Source organism: Podarcis pityusensis, assembly GCF_964106645.2.
Source record: "Podarcis pityusensis genome assembly, chromosome: 2".
In the NCBI taxonomy this organism is placed as follows: domain Eukaryota; kingdom Metazoa; phylum Chordata; class Lepidosauria; order Squamata; family Lacertidae; genus Podarcis; species Podarcis pityusensis.
Genome location: NC_138029.1, coordinates 109,050,479 through 109,074,437, shown reverse-complemented (window position 1 = coordinate 109,074,437; position 23,959 = coordinate 109,050,479). Strand labels below are relative to the sequence as shown.

The following is a 23,959-nucleotide window of genomic DNA, read 5'->3' as shown; positions in this document are numbered from 1 at the left end:
GTCCGGGATCATGGGAATTGTCCAAAAACAGCCAAAGGTCCAAGCTTGGGCAAGCCTGCTCTAAGGCATCACTAAGTTATAATATTGAACTCAGTTTACAAGTACCAAAAATCACCCCCGAAACATGGGCAGCAGTAATAGAAGCTGTGCCCCTGAGTTTCCACAAAATAAAAAAATTCCTTCCAGCAGCACCTTAGAGACCAACTAAGGTAGTTATTGGTTTGAGCTTTTGTGTGCATGCACACTTCTTCAGATACACTGAAACAAAAGTTACCAGACCCTTATAATATAGTGAGAGGACCTGTTGACGACTGTTAACGACTGCAATTGGTCTTACAGGAAAAAGAAGTTGCTGAATTGCAACTTATTACCAAACTTAAAACCATGGAGAGACCTGGTCTGAATAGAGACATTGGATTCTTATCTCATTATACATGATAAAGCTATTTTTAGCCAACTCACCCCTTGCTTTTTCCTGTAAGACCATTGCAGTCGTTAACAGTCCTCAACAGGTTTACCACACCTATCAGCCAATCACCCATTCCCACCACCCTTCTGAGTAACACTCCTGCCCACCCTCTCACTATATATGAGGATCTGGTGACTTTTGTTTCAGTGTATCTGAAGAAGTGTGCATGCACACGAAAGCTCATACCAATAACTAACTTAGTTGGTCTCTAAGGTGCTACTGGAAGGAATTTTTTTATTTTGTTTTGACTACGGCAGACCAACATGGCTACCTACCTAAGTTTCTACAGAATGCCTTTCCCATGTGGCTATTTAGAACCAGGTTTATGATGATGGTGATGATTTATTAAATTTGTATACTGTCCTATACCCACAGATCCCGGGGCTGTTCACAAGATAAAATCACAATATAAAAACACAAAATAGTTGCGATTAAAAACAGAAACAACAACCCAATAACACCCCCTTATACATCTGAGACTATCGGGGACAGAGTCCAGATGCAAAGGAATGACTATTCTGGCACGGTGGAGCCTCCTCAGCTCTAATGTTAGAAATGAATCATTATCCCCAACCCTGATGAGGCAAACGAAATGCCACCCGTCACGCGGGCACAGGAAGCTTCTCTTCTTTATCCGCAGCCCAAACAAGGCCTTCTGCTGCTCCTTTTCTCTCCCCTCTTGAAACTCCGAACAGGCCTAAACACTTCGCTTCCCGGTCCTGACTTGTTGCCAATTTAAGAAACCAGAAACTCCTGAGATGACCTCGGGGCACCAGCTGGTTTCTGGCTCGGGAAGGCCCGCCTTGCGTTTTGTGCCAAGCATTCGTTCCCTGTATGCAGTTAAAGGAGAAGAAGACGGTGGAGGAGGAGGAAGAGGCGACGGCACTCCAGCCGGCCAGGAAGGAGCCATGGCTGCTGTCTTCCTGCCAGGCAACCTTCAGGATGAAGCCACTTGCTCGGTCTGCCTGGAGTACTTCAAGGACCCCGTCTCCATCGAGTGCGGCCACAACTTCTGCCGCTCCTGCATCGCCAAGAGCTGGAAGAGCCTGGAGAGCGACTTCCCCTGCCCTCAATGCAGGGAGGTTTTTAAGGAGAAGAGCTTCAGGCCCAACAGACAGTTGGCCAACATGTCGGAGATCATCAGCCAGTTCATCATGCATGGTGGCAAGGGCCTGGAAGAAGACGGGCTCTGCGAGAAGCACAAGGAAGCCCTGAAGCTCTACTGCAAGGACGACCAGAAGACCATCTGTGTGGTGTGCGACCGGTCTCGGGACCACAGGCCGCACACCGTGGTGCCCATAGAGGAGGCTGCCCAGGAATACAAGGTAAGAGATCTGATGCGCTGGTGTTCTGCGCAGGTGTGGTGGGAGTGGTCCCTAGCTGGAATGCTCACAGGCCTTTAGACGGACATTGTTTGCTGCTAAGAAGACAACCCTTAAAGCTGAGAGGAAAGTTCTCTCCAGAATTTGTAGAAGGGGAGTGGGGGAGAGCAGAGGGGAAGGAATGGCAGACCCTTGGATCTCAGGGTTTGACTGCCTTTGGTTTTCGCTTTTCCAGGAGGCCTAGAACGAGAGCAAGAGCACTGGCGCCTGTCACTCTCTGAGGCCCCTCAGGATGTTGTCATCATCACATAAGAGCCCATTCACCTGTCAGATTTGGCCCACAAGGGGTCCAGGAGTTTATGATCGGGCCCTCCAGTCAGAAAATATCCCCCCCCTGCCCCCATTACCATATGGCTAGATAGGACCCAGGCTGTATTCTCTCTCTCTCCCCTGACACCTCTGGAAGGGCAGGATATAAATATTATTTAAACTGTAAAAGTTCCATATGGGACTTTGGTTAAAGGCACAGGATAGAAACTGGTCTCAAAAGCTGAAAGTTGCAGGTTTCAAGGATGTACACAGATAATTTGATTCCGTTTGCATTTACAAGCAAACCTAATTTGCACTTTCCAAAGCAGTATGCAACTAAAACACAGCGATCTCCCCAAATTTGCATGTCTCCAAATTTTGGAGCGCAGTTCTCCAGTCACGTAATGTGTGCAGATATGCACGTCCTAGAGTAAAGTGTGCATACAAGTGCATACATCAGTGAAAATACTATACAGGAATGCATCGTAGAAGAGAAATTGCTTTTCAGAAATGTGTATTTTATTCAAAAGTGCACACGAAGTTGTGTCGGTGGGGGGAAATTTGCACTGAAATACTGAGTTTTTACAAGGACGTGGTTTTCGTTTACAAAAATGCACAAACTGATGTGGAATTGTGGAGGGCAGGCCTTGAGAATAGAAAAAAAATGAGAAGCTGAGAGAAAAATGGACAGGTGTGCCCATCTCTAGTCTGGATGTGGCTTCTTAGAATAGCCAAGCATAGCAGTGCCTGCCTAGATATCTCTGCTCCCTAGTTAGCCCCATTGAGCTCAATGGGACTGACTCCCAGGTACGGGTGCATAGATTGCAGCTTGAATTTCCCATTAGAGGGCAGGCGTAAGTTGCACCTGTGCTGCCTGTCCTTGTCAGGCAGGAAAAGGTTAAGCAAGTAACCAAATTCCCGATCTATTTCTGGGAGGGAGAGTTCCCAAAGTGGGAATAAGGTCACAGGCTGACACTGTTTCTCTGGAGAGCAGGAGCCCAGCTTGCTCTTCGGCTGTGCAGTGCCAATAGCAACTTAAAATAGAATTTACAGCTGATGAAGGAGGGATGGCTGTAGGCTTAGAAGGGCTGGTCCTTTGGCCCTGGAAGATTTTGGGGCAAGTTGTTCTGTGCTCGAGCTACGGGTCCTCCACCAACTTCCCTTTACACAAGTGGTCTTTGCACTGGGGACCACATAACACCGGTCCTGAGAGATCTGCATTGGCTCCCAGTACGTTTTGGAGCACAATTCAAAGTGTTGGTGCTGACCTTTAAAGCCCTAAACGGCCTCTGTCCTGTATACCTGAAGAAGCGTCTCCACCCCCATCGTTCAGCCCGGACACTGAGATCCAGCGCCGAGGGCCTTCTGGTGGTTCCCTCATTGCGAAAAGTGAGATTACAAGGAACCAGACAGAGGGCCTTCTCGGTGGTGGCGCCCGCCCTGTGGAACACCCTCCCTTCAGATGTGAAGGAAATAAGCAGCTATCCTATCTTCAAAAGACATCTGAAGGTGGCCCTGTTCAGGGAAGTTTTTAATATTTAATGCTGTATTGTTTTTAACACTTGATTGGGAGCCGCCCAGAGTGGCTAGGAAGACTCAGCCAGATGGGCGGGGTATAAATAATAAATTATTATTATTATAATTATATTATTTTTGGGAATCTGCCGCTGGGTCTCCTTTTTTATTTTTATTTTTAATACAGCTGCCATGAAGGGCTCCCAATTTACATAGGTACCCAAGGTTTCAGCAAAGGGCAGTGATTCAAATCGGGGCTATGGTCTGACTGCACATTACGTAGCAATCTTGTTGAAGCTACGTTGTTCTGTCATGGGAAGTTACAGGGGAACCCCAGGGTTAATGCGATCTGGTGCTTAGAGCAGGGATGGCCTACAACTCCCATCAGCCCCAGACAGCATGGCCAGTGGTCATGGAAGATGGGAGTTGTAGTCCAATGACACCAGGTTCCCCATCCCTAGGTTAAAGCCAGGTGTTGTGATAGGGCTGGTGAGTTGTGGGTTCGAATCTCCGCTCGGCCACGGGGTTTACTGGGTGACCTTGGGACAGCCCCCATTCAGTTTTACCTACCTTACATGATTGTTGTGAGTTTAAAGCAAACATGAGAGGAACCCTGTTGGGTCATTCTGTTCTGCATTCTGTTCGACCAGAATTTTCCCTCTGCCTATGGGAAGCCCACATGCAGGAACTGGGAGCAGCAGCACTTCGTCTGTTGTTGCCAAATTACTGTTGCAACCTGAAGGGTGTTTATGTGTTTTTGTGTCAAACCACATGCCACTATGAGCTTTTCGGAAGAAAGTGAGACCTAAATGAAACAAACTAAAGCTATGCCACTTTTAGTTTTGTTTGAAGGAAGGTTGGACGTAAATGTAATAAACAAAGAACAGATCAGTGATTTGTTTTTTTTGAATTGAATTTATTTCCTATCTTTCCTCCCCAAGGGTGGCAAGCAGATACACATTAAAAAAACACCAAACCCCTTATTGACAGCTGCACGAATTATTACAGCTAGGAAGTGGAAGGGGCAAGCAGAAAATAAAATGGAAGAATTGTATAAAGAGGTGTGGGATATAGCCATTAACGATACATTAACATGTGCCATTAAGGTAAGCTGGGGAATATGCAGGAGAAACGAGTTTGAGGAGATATTGAAAGTGTTTGTAGAATTTGTACTGTTAAAACGGAAAGGGGTCAAACCATCTTAAGAGGAGTTGAAATTCTGGGAGGTTGGATAGTTACAATGGAATGGTCTCGGGGGTGGGATGCACATTTTTATTCCTAGTTATGTATGATTATTACTTTGTCAAAATAAAAATTTTAAAAAGAAAAAATAAGACAGAAAGAAAAGGAAAACAAAGGAAAACATTCCGAAACAGATTAAAACATTCCAAAAATAATTTAAATTTAAAAAACCCCAACAAGCAGTCACAGTAAAAAACTTTCTTCTGTCCAATAACCTTGGGGTTGCCAGGAACAGTATTATTGAGCCATCAGATGCCTGGGAAAACAGGAGACAGGTGCAGCTCACTAGGGGAGGACATTCCACAGCCACCACTGAAAAACTGTGTGGAAGCAGGAATAACACAGCCAATCCCAACGCCACTGTGCCATTGCTCTGATCATTTTTGGAGTCCCCTGGCTAACTGCAATAATGTAAAGAAGAAACAAACATTGGGCGATCAAGTCACAGATCGCCTGGGCAATGTATATTTAGGCCTTCAGGTTAATTTAGCTAGAACAGCTACCGCTCCATGCATGAATCACTGGTTAGTTCCAGGTTTCGCTTGCTAATAGGAATGTAGGGAGCTTGTCCACATGGGCCATCACTTAGCACGGGCAATGCAAACATACCAAGGCTAAGCCTCCTGGCCCAGCTCTGAATGGGAGCCAAGCTGGGAGGTACTAAGGAACAGGGATCTGTCAGGACGTGCAGATAGCAGTGCAAATTGACATTTAGGGCTCCTCTAAATGACCTGTTTATTGAGGCTTACATAGAGGTTAGACTAGGTCTGATCTTTCCTGAGCATTTGTTCTGATTTATTTGCAGGAAAGGTGGTACCAACGATGACAATTCATCTTGATTTGCTTGTGCAGGTGTACATGCACAGGTTCCCATTGTTTGTTCACCCCACATTTTTCAGTGCATTTCCCCATCACTTTCCTAACTGCAAAAAGTCTGTTTGTTTGTTTTTTAAAGTAGGTTAGTGGCACAAGGCTGGCAGAGCACTTTAATCCACTTTAACTGTGCAAACCTACATTTCCTCCCTGGTCCTGAATGGGGTAACTGTGCCCCTGAAGGACCAGATGCGCAGCCTGGGAGTCATTCTGGACTCACAGCTGTCCATGGAGGCACAGGTCAAATCTGTGTCCAGGGCAGCTGTCTACCAGCTCCATCTGGTACGTAGGCTGAGACCCTATCTGCCCGTAGACTGCCTCGCCAGAGTGGTGCATGCTCTGGTTATCTCCCGCTTGGATTACTGCAATGCGCTCTACGTGGGGCTACCTTTGAAGGTGACCCGGAAACTACAACTAATCCAGAATGCAGCAGCTACACTGGTGACTGGGAGCGGCCGCCGAGACCACATAACACCAGTCTTGAAAGACCTACATTGGCTCCCAGTACGTTTCCGAGCACAATTCAAAGTGTTGGTGCTGACCTTTAAAGCCCTAAACGGCCTCGGCCCAGTATAGCTGAAGGAGTGTCTCTACCCTCATCGTTCTACCCGGACACTGAGGTCCAGCGCCAAGGACCTTCTGGCGGTTCCCTCACTGCGAGAAGCCACGTTACAGGGAACCAGGCAGAGGGCCTTCTCGGTAGTGGCGCCCGCCCTGTGGAACGCCCTCCCACCAGATGTCAAAGAGAAAAACAACTACCAGACTTTCAGAAGACATCTGAAGGCAGTCCTGTTTAGGGAAGCTTTTAATGTTTAATAGACTATTGTATTTTAATATTTTGTTGGAAGCCGTCCAGAGTGGCTGGGGAAACCCAGCCAGATGGGCGGGGTATAAATAATAAATTATTATTTTTTATTATTTTTCCTGCAAAATGCAGTCAGTCTGGAGGCAACCTTAACAACAACAATAAAAAAAAACCTATTTGTATCCCGCCCTCTCCGGCTGAAACATGGCTGCATATTAGTCATCATCTATCCATGCCTGAGCACATTGAGAAGACGACCCTCCTTTTAATACTCCTTGATGTCTATTGTAGGTCAGCACATTAAAGTGGTAAGCAGGACTTCATCCAAGCCAGGGATCACTAGGTTTGAACCTCTCAGGTTATGTGTTGGGGGCTAGTGGTCCACAGCCCAATCCAGACTGCCAGATGTTTGCATACATACAGGGGTGCTTAATGCCATTTTTGTCTCTCTCACACTTCAAGCCAAAAGAATAGCTGTCTTGTGAAAGTATGAGGCTCTCCTGCTAAGCCACACTACATACACCAGACTTCCCCAACCAGATATTTTGGATCCCAAGTCCCTTCTGCTCTCTGCAGCTGGCATGGCTATCAATATTTATTATTACCTATTACCATGAGGTTCAATCATGGATGTGTTCGGTATCCATCAACATTAAGCATGTGAAATAACACAGAGCCAACTGTGGACTGCATCTCCCTTGTCAATCATCATTGTGACAGTGGCCTACGTGAGAACTGTTAACCCTTCCTCCAAGTCTGAGACTGCAGCTCTGAGCCAGATCTGAGTCCAGAAGCATCTAATTTTAGAAATTAAACATTGGAGGTGTAATAAATCCTTGTCATGTGGTGCTGCCAGGTGGAATAGCAAGGCAAAAGCATCGCCTTTCTCTGCTTTCAGCTTCTGAGTGGAGGCAGGATCGCTGGCTTGAAACACCTGGCAACCCTAATGGGCACCTGCCACTTGCAACTCCACACACACACACACACACACACACACACACACACACTGCCGGATTTACATATAAGCTAAACAAGCTATAGCTTAGGGCCCCACTCTCTTGGGGCTCCCCAAAAAAATTTAAAGAACAAAACAACCACTGGATGTACGTTTCCAAAATAGAAGATAAAAAACAAATAAAATAAAACCTACATACAGCAACAGGGTTTTGCGTTGTTTAGGCTCCTATGATGTAAGTCATGGGCCCCGCCTGCTAACCTGCTCCCTAAAATATCACTGGTTCGCTCATTTCTATATATAGGGTGCCTACATTCTGCACGGACTGGTTGCATGGCAACATGTGCAAATGGCTTTAGATATTTATTAGTTCCATAAATTACCATATAGCATATATTCAACACAAAAAACAGCGACAATTTGTTGTTGACAAAGGACAGCTGGGCATATAAAGGGCCCCATTACCTTCAGTAGCTTAGGGCCTTATCAAACCTAAATCTGGCCCTGCATGCGCGTGTGCGCGCACACACACTTGTTGTTGTCGTTTAGTCATGTCCTACTCGCCTTGACCCCCTGGACCAGAGCACGCCAGGCACTCGTCTTCCACTGCCTCCCGCAATTTGGTCAAACTCATGCTGGTAGCTTCGAGAACACTGTCCAACCATCTCGTCCTCTGTCGTCCCCTTCTCCTTGTGCCCTCCATCTTTCCCAGCATCAGGGTCTTTTCCAGGGAGTCTTCTCTTCTCATGAGGTGGCCAAAGTATTGGAGCACGCACACACACCTACTCAAATCCCTGCAAAAATACAAGTTGCTGTCAGGAATGACGTGGTCCTGGGGGAGGGTTCCAATGAATTCTGCATAACCTGGCGTTCCTCTTGCCAATAGGATTTCCCACTTTTATCAGACTGGAGAGATCCTGGTTCAATTCCTCACTCACCATGGGGCCCAAATGGGTGACTTATCACAATCTCTCAGCCTACTCTATTTCACAGGGCTGTTTTATAAGGATAAGGTGGGTGTAATTATTGCAGAGCAGCTTGAGCCCCCTGGAAGAAAGCTGGGATAAAAATGCAGTAAATAAACAGAATGACGTAGTTGCTTGAGAAGCAGCAATTCCGGAGATTAAGCCTTCTGCATCACTGTCCCGCCAAGATTTCTGTGCCTGGATTCCCACTTAATGCAACTCCTTCTCATTAGTAGCATTGGACCCTGCCTTAAACTGAGACAGACCATTGGTCCATCTAGGTTGGTGTTATGTATTGAAGTTCTCACCCTGGCCAAAAGGAGTATCATGTATGTAGTTTTCACTCAGGTCCACGTCAGCTACTTTAGGCGGGAAACCCTGGGTTGTTGTTGCTATAATGTTGACAGCCGGCTGCCTATAAAAGCAGGCCAGCTGAGCTCTTTGCTGTTCAGTTCTGTTCCAGCTTACAAATAAAGAGCTGCTTTGAAGAATCTCTGTGTCTGATATGTTCACCCACAACATAATAGTTGGTACTGTTTTTATGGCCATATATATATATATATATATATAGCCAGAGTCTTTCTCAGAGAGCAGGTCTTTCCCACCCCTACCAGCTGGATGCTAAACTTGTAATATTTTGCATGCCGTTTTTATACGGATGGTGAACTGCAGCCTGATGCAGCAAAAAATATGTGATGGAACCAACTGACTAATAATAATAATAATAATAATAATAATAATTTGTTATTTATACCCTGCCCATCTGGCTGAGTTTCCCCAGCCACTTTGGGCGGCTTCCAATCAAGTGTTAAAAACAATACAGCATTAAATATTAAATAAAACTTCCCTAAACAGGGCTGCCTTTTGCTTTATCTCTCAGTTATCAGTATAAATCTGTTTGGTGGACTTTCTCCTGCAGAACAGATCCCAAAGTACATGAAAAATGCAGGAACTTTTTTTTATAAAAAACCCCCAACAATTTTATGTTTTTTGGATCTTAGGAACAAATTCAGGCCCGTCTGGATTTCTTGAAGAAAGAGAGACAGGAGCTTCTGGAATTCAAAACACAGGACGACAAGAAAAGCCAAGACCTTTTGGTGGGTATCAGTTGTTACTTACAAGCTGGCAAATGGGTACAGTATTGACTCAAATGAGGGGGTATAATATAACAGAGCTGAAAAGGGTTGAGGAGGGGGGCTACTCTTTTGCCTTTCATAACAGCTTGATATTGTGATGAAGTGTGTAGCTGGTAAAGCAGAGATAAGCATTATCATGCACTGCACATATCTGCCCATCTAGCTGCTCTTGAAGCCGCAGAGCATGACAAGAATTTGAATTTGAATTCGAAATCCCGCAGTCAAGCATTGCTACACAGAGAACAGATATCTTTGGCTACATCTTCACTCAGAAGAGAGAATATAAATGTGCTTTAACATTGCTTCTGGGTTGTTGTTGTTTAGTCGTTTAGTCGTGTCCGACTCTTTGTGACCCCATGGACCAGAGCACGCCAGGCACTCCTGTCTTCCACTGCCTCCCACAGTTTGGTCAAACTCATGCTGGTAGCTTCGAGAACACTGTCCAACCATCTCGTCCTCGGTCATCCCCTTCTCCTTGTGCCCTCCATCTTTCCTAACATCAGGGTCTTTTCCAGGGAGTCTTCTCTTCTCATGAGGTGGCCAAGGTATTGGAGCCTCAGCTTCAGGATCTGTCCTTCCAGTGAGCACTCAGGGCTGATTTCCTTCAGAATGGAGAGTTTTGATCTTCTTGCAGTCCATGGGACTCTCAAGAGTCTCCTCCAGCACCATAATTCAAAAGCATCAATTCTTCGGCGATCAGCCTTCTTTATGGTCCAGCTCTCACTTGGGTTACATGACAGTAGAATACAAGGGGTATCTGGATGAGTTCCACAGCAACAGGTTCACAGCCAAAGACCTTTGTTCTGTGTGCCAATTGACTTCATGGGCAGGCACCTTGCTTACGTGGCTGGTTAAAGCAGTTTCAACTCATAACAGACTCAGAGCACAAATTTACAGTGCAGATGACAAACTAGGTGAAAGGTCAGGAGTGTCCCTTGTTATTTTTGCAAATTATAACTCTGTTCCTTATCCTCTGCTGCCATCTATTGTTTGTACTTATTTATCATTACTCTCCATCTACAGCCTTTGTGGAAGCAAAAAGATGCTTCCTGGATCTTTTTGGGGGCAGGATTCAAATCACATACTGGCAAATTCAGGTTACACGATTAAAGTGGATTTGGAGCTTGTAAGCAACTAGCCTACATCCCATAATGCTTTTTGCAATAAGGAAAGTGATGGCAACATGTATTGGAAAGTGTAAGTCTGGCTGTCATCCCAAAACACGACAGTAGATGTCCTCACTTGTAATTTAAGAAGAGGCTCTTTTTAAAGGCAGAGTAACAGTAAGGTTACAGGTTTTAGGGGGTCAGTCTGGATGACACCCAGGTGTCCCTTACAAACCTGTGATCTTGTGTAGATGAGGTTAGAATCTATAAGAGGCAAGCGGCCAAACCAAAAACCCCAAAACCACCGTTCTGAAGGGCCCTTTTATTGACACCATTCTGACGTTAGCTGGCCAAAGTTGTGTTTTGAGACTGTTTGGTGGTGTTAGGCCTTCTGCTAACTGGCAATCTTGGTTTTGTTTCTTTAAGAAAACTATAGAGACTGAGAGACAGAAGGTCCTCTCTGAATTTGAAGGGATGCGCCAGTTTCTGCATGAACAAGAGCAGCTTCTTCTGGGTCAGCTGGACAAGATGGAGAAGGGCATCACCAAGAGGCAGAACGAGAACATCACCGAGCTCTCCAAGGAGATTTCTCTCCTCAACAAACTCATTGCTGACCTGGAAGACAAAATCCAAGAGCCAGTGCTTGATTTCCTCAAGGTAAAGCTTTCCAAAAAAAATTACGCATGCATCCCAGAACCTTTGTGTAAAGCCAAGCCTATTATCACCAGTGTCACCTATAAATTATCTGACACACTGCACCACAATAGATGTCTGGATGTGTGCACACTTGCAGAACTTGCATGACCTGTTGTACTTTCTTGATCAAGTACTTAGAAACCTCGCCGCAGGAAAGTGCTTTCCTCAAGGAAAGTAAAAAGCCATGTTATCTCTGCCTTGGCAGTGCTGGATTTGACCAGAATATTGACATTTAGGGTGGTCTCCTAGGCCACATGCATGCCATACTTTAAAGCACCATGATACCACTTCAAACAGTCGTATAAAGGTGAAGGACCCCTGAGAGTAAAGTCCAGTCGCAAACGACTCGGGTTGTGACGCTCATCTCGCTTTACTGGCCGAGGGAGCCGACGTTTGTCTGCAGACAGTTTTTCCGGATCATGTGGCCAGCATGACTAAGCTGCTTCTGGCGAACCCAGAGCAGCGCATGGAAACACCATTTACCTTCTCGCCGCAGCGGTACCTATTTATCTACTTCCACTGGTGTGCTTTCGCACTGCTAGGTTGGCAGGAGCTGGGACCGAACAACGGGAGCTCACCCTGTCACGGGGATTCGAACCGCCGACCTTCCAATCAGCAAGCCCAAGGCTCAGTGGTTTACACCACAGTGCCACCCATGTCTCAAACAGTCATAGCTTTCCCCAAAGAATTCTGGGAGCTATAGTCTGTTAAGGGTGCTGAGAGTCGTTAGCAGACTCCTATTCCCCTCACAGACTACAGTTCCCAAAGTTTCTTGGGAAGAAGGATTGATTGTTAAGCCACTCTGGAGACTGTAGGTCATGGAGGCGAGGATCTCCTAACAACTCTTCATTAAGGGTGCTGAGAGTTGCAGGTGAAGCTTTTTACAGCACAAACCGAAGCATTATGACTTGCTAACATCTGCGGATCGAGCAGCTGTCAAAAGCAGAGGAGCCAGGGAGTTAGGAAGAATGTCGGTCGCCCTGACATCTGCAACAACTTGAATTAAAACAGGACTGAGTTTCTTTCAATTCACAAACAATATTTTCTGATTTCTGTATTGTTGGGGGGAGGGGAGAAAAATACTCCCCCTCACCCCCGTCACTTTAAAATTGCTTTGCATAAAAGCTGTGTTCTGTGGTGTTGATTTTTAAGCCTTGATTTTTCTGTTTGCCACCGTTCTCAAGTTGCACCTAATGTTCCCATGCCAAGCAGTTTCTTTGACCTATTTAAAGGCTGCAGCGTTCCTCGCTGAGGATGGCTGTAGCCCAGAAATCTGGGCTGTGGTCTCTTTCTATACATAGCATACTGTACTAAGGACATCGTTTCCATGTCACTTTACATTCAAATGAGTCTCAAAGTGGCTTGCAAACAATAAATAACAGTAACATAGCAAAACATAATGAAACAACATTATGTAAAATAATTAGCAGATCATCAGTAGAACACTTGCAATCTACATAACACTACTGTAGTAACAAATCAGCCATGAAAAAAGTAAGCTGATAGCTGAACATCACAATTTTAGCAAATGTCATACTATATGATTGACAGGTTAATACAGCATGTAGAATCAATAAAACAAAAATGGAAAACGAGCGAGGTCCCAACCAAAGAAGAATGGCAACTTAAGCTGATGGAATATGCGCAGCTTGCAGACTTAACATACATGAGAAAGACCACTACACACACACACACACACTTTTATTAACTTTCAACATTTTAAACATATACAGTCAAAAAGCATTTTTGTCTTTTCTCTAATTTTTGCCAGCATCCCACCCCTTTTCCAATAGAGTTGCTGTTTCTCTCCTGCTGCTGCACCCTGTCTTCTACCTATCAAATCCGAACCACGTCCATGTTATATTTTAACCACCACTCCACAAATGGTGGGCAATTCTGGTATGAGCATTGGTGGCAGTGTGGTGGCTGTGGACTAAACACTTGAACACCCTTTCCGAGGGCTTCCAGCCCTTCTCCAGACAGCTGCCGCTATACACAGAAGTCAGCTGTCAGGAAAAAGCATTTGTGACCCCGCATCTATATGGCAGTAGATGCAGCAGGATGGATTGGCAACTAGAAAACCAGAATGTCCTACACCAAGGCGATCCTTCCATCAGGACAAGCGCTTAGGTTTGCCAGATGGAATGTCCCTTGCCCATCCACAGGCCCAAAGGAGGTGCCTGTTGAAGTATAGGTAGGTTCCCACGAGGCAAGACACAGTGATAACAGCAAGAACCTTTGTTGAACTAACAGAACTGGACAACAGGGGCAAAGCAACTTCTTATATACATTTCTGAAGGCCTGGGCCACTCCCACTCCCAACGTGATTGGCTATCTAAACTTCCAAGCTGCGAATCATGACTCAGAGTTTGAGGGCCAATGGCATAAGCCCAAATACTGAATACGTACTGTGATTGGATATCATGTATCGAATCAGAACACAGGGGCTCAGAATCCTTAGTCCAGACCAGGCACCCCCAACCTGTGGCCCTCCAGATGTTTTGGCCTACAACTCCCATGATCCCTAGCTAACAGGACCAGTGGTCAGGGATGATGGGAATTGTAGTCCAAAGCATCTGGAGGGCTGAAGGTTGGGGATGCCTGGTCCGGACTCAAGCTCAGGCAAACACAGACCATGGAATACATAACACCTGTGCAAGTGGTTTGATTCAGGGGTACCAAAGAAGGATGTCAGAAATGCCAGAGGGATGCCCCTCTCCGACGCTGGGATCCAGTGCTGCGAGCAGGCTGCAGCTCCACCCCACAGCTCACCCCACACACCCTGGTTGGCGATTGCAGAAGTTACGCTGCTGGGGCAAACACAGAAACAGCAAGTGTCTGTCATGACTCTTGACTCCTGGGCAAACATTTTATGCATTACTTGCACAGGAAACTGTTGCCCATGAAGGGGGAGCAGGAAATATCTTAAACATGTAGCAGAGTTTACAAAAAAACAGACCAGAGGCAATTGTACTTCATCCAGCAGAGCTTTACTTTCTACTGAAGGCAAATGAGTATAATGGTCACAAGTCCAGTGTAATCAGGATTGGCACAGTCCATAAAAATCCAGTTGCAGCAAAAAACAATAAAACTTACACTTAAAAGAACTTATAATAAGGCTCAACCTTAACACTAAGCATACAGAAACAGAACATGAGAACAAAGAGACAGAAAAACAGAAAGTGCGTGAGACCCTGACAGAAACATAACAGAAGCAGTTTACCAGCTGTACACAGCTTCCCGGAAGAAATGTAACCCAAACAAAAAAAAACCTCCTTCCTGTTTCATTCACATAGAAATAAACCTTCTATAACACAGAGAATAAACCTTCTAGGACCCTCTTGAACTAATCAGAATAGGAAAAATCTCTACATATCAGATCAATACTTTCTGTACAAAGAAATGCAAACTGACAAAAACGCCACACGTCAGTTTGGCCAGAATCTCCCATCAAACTCTGTCTCCTCTTCCTAGGCCAATAGCCAAGCGTGCCAAGACAACAGAGATAAGTGTGGCATCAAAGCAGGCCAATTAGCATATATCAAAGCAAACGGATAAACATAGTGAGCTCATTCTTGCATCAAATACTAATTAGTCTCTGGGTTATCTTGACTACCAAGATGGCCTTTACAGGCCTTAAGGAACAAATATGCACCGTTTGGTTCTACACAATCCTCCTCTCTTCCCCCTGCATGCTGTTCCAGGGTGTCAAGGACTGGCTGGATGCTGAGGAGTGGTGGGAGGCAGCAGCTGGGGGACCCTCATGGGAACCCCCAGGGGAAGAAGGCTCAGAGCCCGGGGATTGGTGGTGGGACGACGATGAGTGGCCAGAGGGAGCAGACCGGGAGGAGGAGGAGGAGGTGTCGGAAGCTAAAGAGGTAACAGGGTTTAGTGAGCAGGGATATTCCGACAATTGAAGAATGGCAACAGAAAGTATTGGAGTATGCGGAAATAGCAAGGCTAACTGGAAGAATCCAACAGCAGGACAATGCGAAATGCCGAAAAGAATGGTCCAAATTTATGGTATACTTAGAGAAATCTGTACAGTGGCACCTCGGGTTACATACGCTTCAGGTTACAGACTCCACTAACCCAGAAATAGTACCTCGGGTTAAGAACTTTGCTTCAGGATGAGAACAGAAATCGTGCTCTGGCGGCGCGGCAGCAGCAGGAGGCCCCATTAGCTAAAGTGGTGCTTCAGGTTAAATACAGTTTCAGGTTAAGAACGGACCTCCAGAACAAATTAAGTACTTAACCCAAGGTACCACTGTACATAAATAAAGACACTCACAGGACTGAAATAAAACTCATCACGTTTATTGTAAACATTTGGTTAGACCACAAGACGTAATGCTGTAATATAATAAGGAATGTATGTCTAAAGTAGAATACAAAAATTTATTAAGGAATTATAGACATTTATAGAATGCATATATAGCAATCATGCTTAAGTAAGAGCAATGTAGAGAAGCCAGAAGAGGGGTGGAGGGAAGTTAATTCGGATAAGATATAGACTTAAAGGAGAATAATATTGTTAAGCTGTATTGTGTTTAAGATATTTGGAAAAAATTACTGGGGGGAAAACACCAGGGTTTAGTGAGCAAGAAGAGGCTGTGGCAGAGAGCAGCCTGGAGGCGGAGGCTGGAGTGGAAGGGGACCAAGAGGCTGCTGAGGGTGCCAAGGAGTCTCCCCCTCCTGCTGTGACCAGCTCCCCTCTCCCCTGGTCTCCCAGAGCCCAAAGAGGTATGAAGAGGGTGGAGCAAAGACAGACAAGGCGTCGGAGTCTCAGGTTGCTTGGGAAAGACCCAGGGGAGGAGAAGGAGGCTTGGAGAGCTGTGGGAAGGCAAGGACCTTCCATCCTCGCAACTGCCTCATTGGGGCAAGATCTATGGGGAAGAATTGCTGGGCTCACTAGACCCAAGCTGCTGTTTCTTTGAAAAAGTTAAATTCACTGACACCTTGTGAGTTACTGCTGACCTGCTACCGATACCCGCCCTGACACCGCCACCCCCCCGCTCAAGTTGATTGCTGGGTGGGGTGAGAAGATGGGGGAAGCCCTCTTGCGAGAGCAGAAATTGTGTGAGATTCTGCTGACGCGACTGGTTAGGTGAATCCCACCCATTGCTTCTGGAATTTATGTGAATAAAAGGGGAAGCAATTGCAGGGGGTTGGACTAGATGGCCCTTTGGGTCCCTTCCAGCTCGACGGTTCTGATTCAATAATGGAATGGAATGAAACGTGTTAGACGACTGCTCTTCCCCCAACCCTCTTTCCCTCCCCTCTCTTGTTTCCAGTGTGGTGTAGTGGTTAAGAGCAGTAGACTCGTAATCTGGTGAACCAGGTTCGCTTCCCCGCTCCTCCACATGCAGCTGCTGGGTGACCTTGGGCCAGTCACACTTCTCTGAAGTCTCTCAGCCCCACTCACCTCACAGAGTGTTTGTTGTGGGGGAGGAAGGGAAAGGAGATTGTCAGCCGCTTTGAGACTCCTTTGGGTAGTGATAAAGCGGGATATCAAATCCAAACTCTTCTTCTTCTTCTTTCTCTTCCAGGATGTGACAAGTGCCCTGATCAGGTACGGAGCTGCAATTTCACCCCCTCTTTGTTCTTTGTTCATGAACCAGCTGAAAGGTCAGTGTCAGCCATTCAGGGAAGCAGAGTCTCTGAGGCATATTCTGCAGGCTGCAGCCTAGATGACTCTCTCGGGTCATTAGAAATCCCAGGCTCCTTATAACCACTTTGAGTGTGAATATGATCCCACCCTCGCAATCTCAGCTTTCCATCACCTACATAGGCAGCCAGACTGGCAGCTCTCAGACAGAAATAGGGAATGTGGGGAGGGCTAGGGAGAAGGAAGAGTTATTTTCTTGTTTATTTGTGTAGCAGCGAAGCCACTGGGGTGAAGTTCAACCCTTGAAGCCTCATATGTTAAAAAACAAACAAAACTGGGAGGCAAAGCTTTGCTCTTTTGTCTGTCGTAACTCTCAGTTCAGTAACTCTTCTAATTTTCGCAACCTGTCAGGAGCGATGACCTTAAATGTCAGAGGCCGGTTCCCGTTTCTTCTGACATGAAGGGCCACACCTGCAATTTTTCTCTGAAGACCGTGGTCCTCAAGGGAGTGCTAAAGAAATTCAAAGGTAAAGAGAAGCAACACCTCTCCGTTCAAATCTATTCTCGGTATTTTAGCATCTGAAACGGAAGCGTTGGCTTGTGGCATGCCATGGCCCAGCACAGAGCAGTCTCTTTCAGTCTTGATAACAATTTGCATTATTGATTTTACAGAAGACAGCCTGAAAGAACTGCTTTCTTAATTGACTAGCGCAGGGGTTGTCAGCCTGGTCCATACCGCCCACTAGTGGGCGTTTTGGGGTTCTGCGGCACAAGCTGAATCCTCCTTCCATTGAGCACTGGTGGGCGGTAAGGAAATTTTACCACCAAGAAAGATGCATTAGTGGGCGGTAGGTATAAAAAGGTTGACTACCCCTGGACTAATGGGATGCATTGTTGTAGTGCAGTGATGGCCTCTGTGCTAGCTGGATTTTCCGAAAGGGTTTAGACAAATTCTCCTGGTAGCCAGCAGTTTGTGGGGTGCCTGCTGTATATTCTTCTTTTGCACCGGACAGGGGTGGGATTTGCTGCCTCTACCAAAGGCTATTAATCATGGTGGCCGTAAGGAATCATAGAATCATAGAATCATAGAGTTGGAAGAGACCACAAGGGCCATCGAGTCCAACCCCCTGCCAAGCAGGAAACACCATCAGAGCACTCTGATGGAGCAGCCTCCATATTCAGAGGGAGGGGGCAATAACGGGGGGGGGGGAGCAGCTGCCTCCATGCCCTGCTTGCGGCCTTCCCAGAGGACTCTGGGTGGTCACTGCTGGAATCAGAATGCTGTGCTACTGGGGTGGAGAACCTCTGGCCTCTGGTCTTAAATTGGGCTTCCTGGTCCCATCATTTGGCCAGTGAAGTCGTTTTGGCCTAGCCACGCCCACCTGCCCTACACCTGGCATCAGGTATGGGGCAGGTAAAGAGACAGCAGGGTTGGGGGCGGGGAGGTTGCAGGTAACCTGTTCAGCAGCACCTACGAAGCCCTGTGCATGTGATTCTGCAAGCCCCGACAATCAGCTGATGCAGAGAGCTGTAACCAGCAGATCTGGAACATGGAACAAGTTGGTCTGTGCCAGCCTTCATCAAGCTGATGCCCTCCAGATAATTTGGACTACAACTCCCATCAGCCACTGGAAGGCGCTGGCTTGGGAAAGACCGGTATTTGTTTATGACACAGAGGTTACTAACAGTTTCCATTCTCTTGTATGGGTCTCTGTGTGTGTGTGTTTGCGTACAGTCATACCTCATGTTATGTTTGCTTCAGGTTGCGCGTTTTCAGGTTGCATCCTGCGGCGACCCGGAAGTACCGGAAAGGGTTACTTCCGGCTTTCACTGCTCGCACATGCGCAGACGTGCAAAATGACGTCATGTGCATGCGCAGAAGCGGTGAATCGCTACCCGCGCACGCACAGACGCAGGTTGCGTTCTGCTCATGTTGCAAACGGGCCTCCGGAACGGATCCCGTTCGCAACCGGAGGTACCAGTGTATATGCATATCCAGGGAGCTGATTGTAATTGCAAGAGAAGTTAAATTACACACACACACACACTGCAAAAAAACCTGTGTACCCAATGAAAAATAGTGGGTACTGTATAGTATAATATGTACGTATATGGTGTTTGGACAGAATCTCTTTCTGCTGTTCCTAGTTAGCCCTGATTTTCATTAATGGGCTTCCTCTTCTTTCAGATCACCTGCGGGATGAATTGGGGAAAGGTGAGAAAGGTAAGTGCTGGTAATTAGCTAGATTTTCTGAAGAACCAGATCATACACCTGAATGTTCAAAGCAGACGTTGTGTGTGTTAATACGTATATCCAGAAATGAGTTTCAAGGGTTGCTTTTCAAGGCATGTAATAAAAACTCTGCCAGTCTCCTGTATTCTCTGTTTTCAGTAATGTCACTGAATACAGTCATAGCTCAAAAGCTCATGGTTGCTGCATTGGCTTTGGGCAGAAGTGTATTGGGAAAGTGGTGGATACTCGAATCAGAAGCTGAATGGCCACCTGTCAGGGATTATGTAATATAGCGGTTGGTTTCCCAGCCTAATTAAGGGAGGAGCAAAGTGAGAATGCTTGAGCTGTATGAAGAACCTAGGACAGAAATGCCCACACCATACATTTAAAGCACATTCAACTCCTATTTAAATTGTGTGGCTTTACCCAAAGAATCATGGGAAGTGCAGTTTACACTCCCCCCCCCCCCGAGCTATAATTCTCAGCGCTCTTAAGTTCTCTGAATTTTTAGGGAGGGAGAGTCCTGTGGTTTAAACGTACGTTGAATGTGCATTCAATGTATGCTGTGATCCTAATTTACCGGTACTTATCTTATGTCTCTGTGTTTCATCCCAGCACAACCTATTTAAAACATTATTATTTAAATTTGTCTACTGCCCTATACCCGCAGGTCTCAGGGCAGTTCACAAGATAAAATCACAAGATACAAGCACAAAATACATAATTAAAATAAAAACAAAAAAGACTCCAACACATTTAAAAAGGGCATTGGATGTCCAAATTGTGAAACCTGTCATAGGAATTCTAAGGTCTCAAATATAGAATAAATGTTGATAATTGCATAAGATAAACATACATAAATATATAGACCACATGTCTAAAATAGTACAGGAGAGCAATCCAAAAGCATCTTGGCTCTTCTAAAATCTCTAAATATTTCCTCTGCCTCCTTAATCCCCTTTGCCTGAGAACTGGTAGGCAGATAGCAACCAGGGGAAGTTCCTGAAGGAATTCCTCTCCTTTATCCAGTGCCCTTTTTTTTCTTTAAAAAAATGTTTAGGGGTACTCTCATTTTGACTCAAAAAAAAATCACCATTTTATAGCTCAAACTGGGAAAAATAAATACAGTTAATGGACAAAAGTACAGAAATTCACAAAATTTACCCCTGCATCCCCGCAGAAGAAAGCACTGCCTATATCTTTCAACCTCCTTTGTATAATTAATGTTTGCCCAGATAATAATTGTTAAATAGTGGGTAGACATAGCAGACGACGCAGCGATTTCTCCAAAGCAGCTCTTTATTTGTAAGCTGGAACAGAATTTAGGTATGTTTGAATATTTTTAAGGATTGTATGAAATGTATGTTTGTATGCTTGTATATTCGCAATATGTGTGTATTAATGCTGAATTATTTTAAAATTAAAAAAAGATTTTTTAAAAAAGGGACAGAACTGAACAGCAAACAGCTCAGCCGGCCTGCTTTTATAGGCAGCCGGATGTCAACATTGTAGCAACAACAACCCAAGGTTTCTCACCTAAAGTAACTGACGTGGACCTGAGTGAAAACTATATACATGATACTCCTGGTGGCCAGAGTGAGAACTTCAATAAATAATAATAATAATAATAATAATAATAATAATAATAATAAATGCCTCGCCCATCTGGCTGAGTTTCCCCAGCCACTCAGGGCAGCTTCCAATCGAGTGTTAAAAACAGTACAGCATTAAATATTAAAATATGAAAAAATTCCCTAAACAGGACAGCCTTCAGATGTCTTTTAAAAATAGGATAGCTGCTTATTTCCTTGACATCTGATGGGAGGGCGTTCCACAGGGCGGGCGCCACTACCGAGAAGGCCCTCTGCCTGGTTCCCTGTAACTTGGCTTCTCTCAGGGAGGGAACCGCCAGAAGGCCCTCGGCGCTGGACCTCAGTGTCCGGGCATAACAATAGGGGTGGAGACGCTCCTTCAGGTATACTGGGCCGAGGCCAGTATATGCCCTTCCTGTTAATTTTCTCTGTTGTTCCCGCGGGGGGTTGACTTAACGCTCTTATCCTGCCTCCTAGAGGAGCTGCTCCTGGACCCAGAGACGGCCAACCACCTCCTCATCCTCTCGGCGGACCTCAAGGGCGTGAGGATGGGCTGCCGAAAGCAAGATCTACCTGACAACCCCAAGCGCTTCGACACCAACTCCCGCGTCCTGTCCACTGAGGGTTTCAAGTCGGGGAGGCATTACTGGGAGGTGGAGGTGGGGTCTGCCGACGGCTGGGCCTTTGGGGTGGCCAAGGAGTCGGTGCGCAGGAAAGGCTTGACCCAGTTTAGCCCTGAAGAGGGTATCTGGGCCTTGCAGCAAACGGGAGGGCGGTACTGGGCAGTCACGGTCCCCAAGCGCACCCCGATTTTCATGCCCGAGAGGCTCCACAAAGTGAGGGTTTACTTGGACTACGAAGGGGAAGAGGTGTCCTTCTACAACGCTGACAACATGCAGCACATTTTCACCTTCAACGTCGCCTTTACGGAGAGGGTGTTCCCCCTATTCTCCGTTTGCTCCACTGTCACCTACATTAAACTTTGCTCCTGAGAGCAGCTTCGTTCCAAAAGGGTGGGCAACTACATTATTTGCGCGCAATAAAAACCATAGCCCGCTTGCTTTCGATGCCAAGGTGTCTGTCCCTGGGGGCCACCACCGAGGAGGGCCTCGTAGTCACAGAACCTTGTGGCGGCTGCAGGAAAAGTGCTTGGGGGTGGGAAATGCCTTCAGAGAGCCAGTGTAGTGTAGTGGTTAAGAGTGGTGGACTCGTAATCTGGTGAACCGGGTTCGCTTCCCCGCTCCTCCACATGCAGCTGCTGGGTGACCTTGGGCCAGTCACCCTTCTCTGAAGTCTCTCAGCCCCACTCACCTCACAGAGTGTTTGTTGTGGGGGAGGAAGGGAAAGGAGAATGTGAGCCGCTTTGAGACTCCTTCGGGTAGTGATAAAGCGGGATATCAAATCCAAATCTTTTCTCTTTAAACTGTCATGGCTTCCCCCAAAGCATTCTGGGAGCTGTACTTTGTTAAGGGCACTTTAGGAGACGTTAATTCCCCTCACAGAGCGACAGTTTCCGGAGTGGTTTAACAAACAACCCTTTTAATCACCATTAATTAATGCAGAATGAGTACTGTATTGGCTACAACGGGCAAAACATCCTCCTGTTTCTCTCCCTGACATTACGTGGAAACATTAATGTTTGGATTCAAATTTTACACTATGACTTTGTGTCAGGTTTTGTCATTTCTTTACTTTGTACTGGATCAGTTTGACTATCAACACACAGTCAAACCTCGGTTGTCGAACGTAATCGGTTCCGGAAGACTGTTTGACTTCCAAAATGTTCGACAACTGAGACGTGGCTTCTGACTGGTTGCAAGAGTTTCTTGACTCAAGCGAAATCCGCGTTGGACATTCGGGTTCCGAAAAACGTTCAAAAACTGGAGCATTTACGTCCGGATTTTTGGCGTTGAGGAGCCAGAGGCATTTGGGAACCCAAATTTGACTCTGAGTCACTGCACAGACTTAAACTGACCCAAGTCATTCCTGCTTCACTGCGAGGGATGTGAAAGGTCCCTACCAGAGATTTATCAATGTCCTCACCAAACTAGAATGCCCAGAATTCTTTGTTGGAGGCAGACTATTGGCCCAGCATAACCCTGAAAACCGTTTCTAGAGAATTGTCTCATCTGGGAAGAAGAGTCCCTTTTGCGTTACGGAGTCTCCTTTCAGCTCTCAAACGGTTTGCATCATACATACGTCATTTGGTTTTCTATACCTACTTTTTAAAATTCTGCAGCACGGAGTTTGACCGCATGATGACGAGCATTTTGAAACTTGCTGATTGTTGAAAGGCCTTTGCAAACAGTACCTGTGAATATGGCCCAATCCCACCCTCTTTCTTTCTGTCTTTGCCTTCATACAATTCAAGCTCTCTGCCTAGGCTTAGCCATTGTTGGAAGCGTTCAATGGGTGCTTAAGTTGCTCCTTATCTAAATATGACCTTGGAATGTGCCTACAAATTGCATCCATTTGCAGGATGGAACTAATTTGTTTAGCTTGAGCAAGGGCAAGGAGACTTGAAAGACGGTTTGACTGACAGATTTGCTATGAGGTTGAGCTTATTTTGGGGGGAGCGGGGTTGTATGGCCCTGATGTAGCTGTGAACCTAGAACTGCTCTCCTGTGTACTTGCTTCTGTGCCTCTGTAATCCTCCTTGCTCAATTTGTACATTTGTAAATAAATTGGTTAGTACAGAGATACCATAAGTGTGTATTGATCTTTTCTCTGAAGCAAACGTCTCTGGACTTTCCCCTTGACTGTGGGGGGGGGGGGAGGATGAAGTAATCTTTTTTAAAATTACTGACATCTTTTAAATAACTGACATCAATGCATTTGGTATCATTACAGTCAGCCATTAGCCATTTCCCACCCATATGGTTCTGATATCATGCCTTCTTTCTCGGAAGAAGACAGATTGTTGCTCAAAGGCTGATATTCAATCTTGTACGCATCATGGGCATAGCAAGAAATTTTGTTAGGGGCCGGCAGGCTTTTTGTTAGCGGGGGGCAGAACCTCCATTAGCAATATATTTTTATTGATTTTTGTCAATGGGGGGGGGAGCTGCCCCTTCCCGCCCCTACTTGGCTGCGCATTATTGCTTTTTAATTTATTTAATTGATTTATTACCCT

General features: G+C 45.9%; 1 protein-coding gene across 2 annotated transcripts; it reads left to right on the top strand.

Annotated features, from left to right (window-relative positions):
- The first annotated feature begins 789 nt into the window (after positions 1-789).
- Positions 790-23,534, top strand: LOC308469706 (E3 ubiquitin-protein ligase TRIM7-like). 2 transcript variants are annotated; one of them, XM_080992558.1, is made up of 7 exons: positions 790-1,794; positions 9,457-9,552; positions 11,124-11,354; positions 16,943-16,965; positions 17,416-17,528; positions 19,190-19,225; positions 21,304-23,534. In XM_080992558.1, the coding sequence occupies exons 1-7, from the start codon at positions 1,228-1,230 to the stop codon at positions 21,816-21,818; spliced, it is 1,581 nt and encodes a 526-aa protein (XP_080848684.1). In that variant the 5' UTR covers positions 790-1,227; the 3' UTR covers positions 21,819-23,534. The 2 variants fall into 2 exon arrangements, with proteins under 2 accessions (XP_080848684.1, XP_080848683.1); XM_080992557.1 differs by having other exon boundaries at positions 800-1,794; positions 17,413-17,528.
- Positions 23,535-23,959: the final 425 nt, after the last annotated feature.